This window comes from Morone saxatilis, unplaced genomic scaffold (genome assembly GCF_004916995.1).
Source record: "Morone saxatilis isolate NCDOM2014 unplaced genomic scaffold, NCSU_SB_2.0 Contig21, whole genome shotgun sequence".
Taxonomy (NCBI): Eukaryota; Metazoa; Chordata; class Actinopteri; family Moronidae; genus Morone; species Morone saxatilis.
In genome coordinates, this window is record NW_023339774.1 from 7,585,446 (window position 1) to 7,588,008 (window position 2,563).

The following is a 2,563-nucleotide window of genomic DNA, read 5'->3' on the forward strand; positions in this document are numbered from 1 at the left end:
TGGCCTGTTTTATTGAATAACACCCTACCTCCACCTTCCCACAATCCCTAACTTCTGTCTCCATTATTATTCATTCTCTGGGGTATAAGGTCAGTTTGGTGATTCCACTCAGCCTCTTGTTTGCCACCTAAAGTTCCGACTAATTCGTGGTATGTGGTATTTGCAGCACTGAGTCAGCCATACATCAAACAAATCTGTTTTCTTTGCACACAGCTCATCTTCTGATTGGTCTGCAGAGAATAGTATTGCATGTTTTTTTGCTGAATAGAATATGTTTGCAGCTATAAATTATTCTTATATTGAGTTATAATGTGATCTACTTCAGCTTTGTCTGTATTGTAGTTTTCTAATTGACTTCTCTCCCTCTCTCGACAGTACCCCCAGCTGTTTACAGGCATCCTGTCTCCGTGGAAGGGCTTGCTGCTCTATGGCCCCCCAGGTATGACCTCAAGTGCTGTAAATCTTAATGTAAAAACTTAATCAGAGGCCTACTTGAAAGAATCTTATTAAGTCCTACATTATGGAATTCTTCCTGAAATGCATCTCTCAAAACCACAGGTACGGGTAAGACGCTGCTGGCCAAGGCCGTGGCTACAGAGTGTAAGACGACTTTCTTCAACATCTCAGCCTCCAGCATCGTCAGCAAGTGGAGAGGAGACTCTGAGAAACTGGTCCGGGTAGGCTATTCTTCAACACACACACTACAGCAAATGCAACAGATCAGGAAAAAAGGAAACAACTTTACATATATTACTCGCATCGTATCATTTTGTTTGGATTTATTGTAAATCTATGTATCTACATGTCTGCAGGTTCTGTTTGAGCTGGCCAGGTACCACGCTCCATCCACCATCTTCCTGGATGAGCTGGAGTCAGTGATGAGCCAGAGAGGAAACAGCATAGGGTGAGCTCAACCAGAAAGTGTGGTAAATGGGAATGTTATCTCCCCAGTGCTGGAGGTTAGTGGTTCACTCCCTGCAACAATGTGTCTGTTTACCTAGAGCGTGCTTGAGCAGACTGGTTGTTTCTGGATGTTTTTACATCAGACATTTGTACAAAACAAAATTCATAAGCAACTGATACAACAGTAAATGCAATTTTAGCCAGATATTTTCATGAATGAGTATTTCAAATTGGAAATGGAAATTTGATGCAACAGCAAACGCATGTCTCTTTTCAGAGGAGAACACGAGGGGAGTCGCAGGATGAAGACTGAGCTGCTGGTTCAGATGGACGGACTGGCGAAATCAGAGGACCTGGTGTTTGTACTGGCTGCCTCCAACCTGCCTTGGTAACACTTTAACTTAAAAACACAACACATATTTAGAAAGTATTTTATCTTTCGTATTGATAATGACAATCAGTAATGGAAGAAGCTTTCATACCCTTTACTTAACTAGCAATACCACACTGAAAATGTAAAAGTGCTGCATTCAAAACCTTACTCAAGTAGAAGTATTATCAGCAAATTTCAGTAAGTATCAAAAGAAAAAGTATTCATTATGCAGAAAATTGGTCCCTCTCAGGGTTTTGTATTATTACTGCTGCATTAATGTGCTTATGTTGCACTTTACTGTTGGGTAGTTAATCTATAGCAATGCGTTATTATTCTTTAATTTCATTTGTTTGTAGCGTTGCTGTCCTGTGAGAACGAGTTATCTCTATAAAAGTCCAACTTTTCATCAATAAAACCAGCCCTGTTTCCACCTTTGTCACAATGCATTTATCTGATCTGATTTTTAAATAGTTTATTTATCTTAAAAAGGAGGACAATTTCCTCAATCAATACAGTAACACTTTATCTCTTATTATTTATTAAGAACGTAGTGGAATATTTACCTCTGAGATGTTGTGGAGTAGAAGTATAAAGTTGCATAAAATGGAAATGCCTAATTAAAGTACAAGTAACTCTAAATTTGAGTAAATGTACTTTCCACAACTGATGACAACAAATTTGCAAGCATTTGTGTTGCCACCATATCCGCAAATAGAGATGAAAGACAGACGTAAGTGGTAGACACTCCCTCATGCTGTATTTTTCTTTGTGTTTTACTGGCTCAACTTAGTTTGTGTTGGCTTGAGATGATTTCAATATTTCATATCTAATGAACTAAACAAACTGCAACATACGTTTAGTTATTTTGCAGCCAAAAATACATAAAGAGTTGAACAAAATGTTCTATTTTACTGAATTCTTCAAACGAGGTGCATTTTTTGTCAATAATGAAAAATACACATAATTCAGGATATCTGAACTAGAAGTGAACTGCATGCTTTCTACTGTTCCTGCTTTTCTCTCAGGGAACTGGACCATGCCATGCTGAGGAGGTTAGAGAAGAGGATTCTCGTTAGTCTTCCCTCCTCGCCAGCTCGCCAAGCCATGATCTCTCATTGGCTGCCTCCTCTAAGCTCCACAGGAGGGGTGGAGCTACAAACTGAGCTGGACTATGAAACTCTGGCGAAGGTGTTAAAAAAAATTCTGTGTTTTTATCATATTTATTTCACATTTTCTTTGTCATGTTTATATTAATAATTTCCATGTTTAAGATTTGGGATTGAATAA

The 2,563-nt window shown here is 38.6% G+C and overlaps 1 protein-coding gene across 1 annotated transcript in view; it reads left to right on the plus strand.

Annotated features, from left to right (window-relative positions):
- Window positions 1-2,563, plus strand: part of katnal2 (katanin p60 subunit A-like 2) — a 7,182-nt gene that overhangs the window by 3,888 nt on the left and 731 nt on the right. Inside the window, exons 10-14 of the mRNA XM_035668047.1 lie at window positions 376-439; window positions 559-677; window positions 813-904; window positions 1,181-1,291; window positions 2,302-2,464. Coding sequence (XP_035523940.1) covers window positions 376-439; window positions 559-677; window positions 813-904; window positions 1,181-1,291; window positions 2,302-2,464 — 549 coding nt within the window. The remainder of the gene's footprint in view (window positions 1-375; window positions 440-558; window positions 678-812; window positions 905-1,180; window positions 1,292-2,301; window positions 2,465-2,563) is intronic.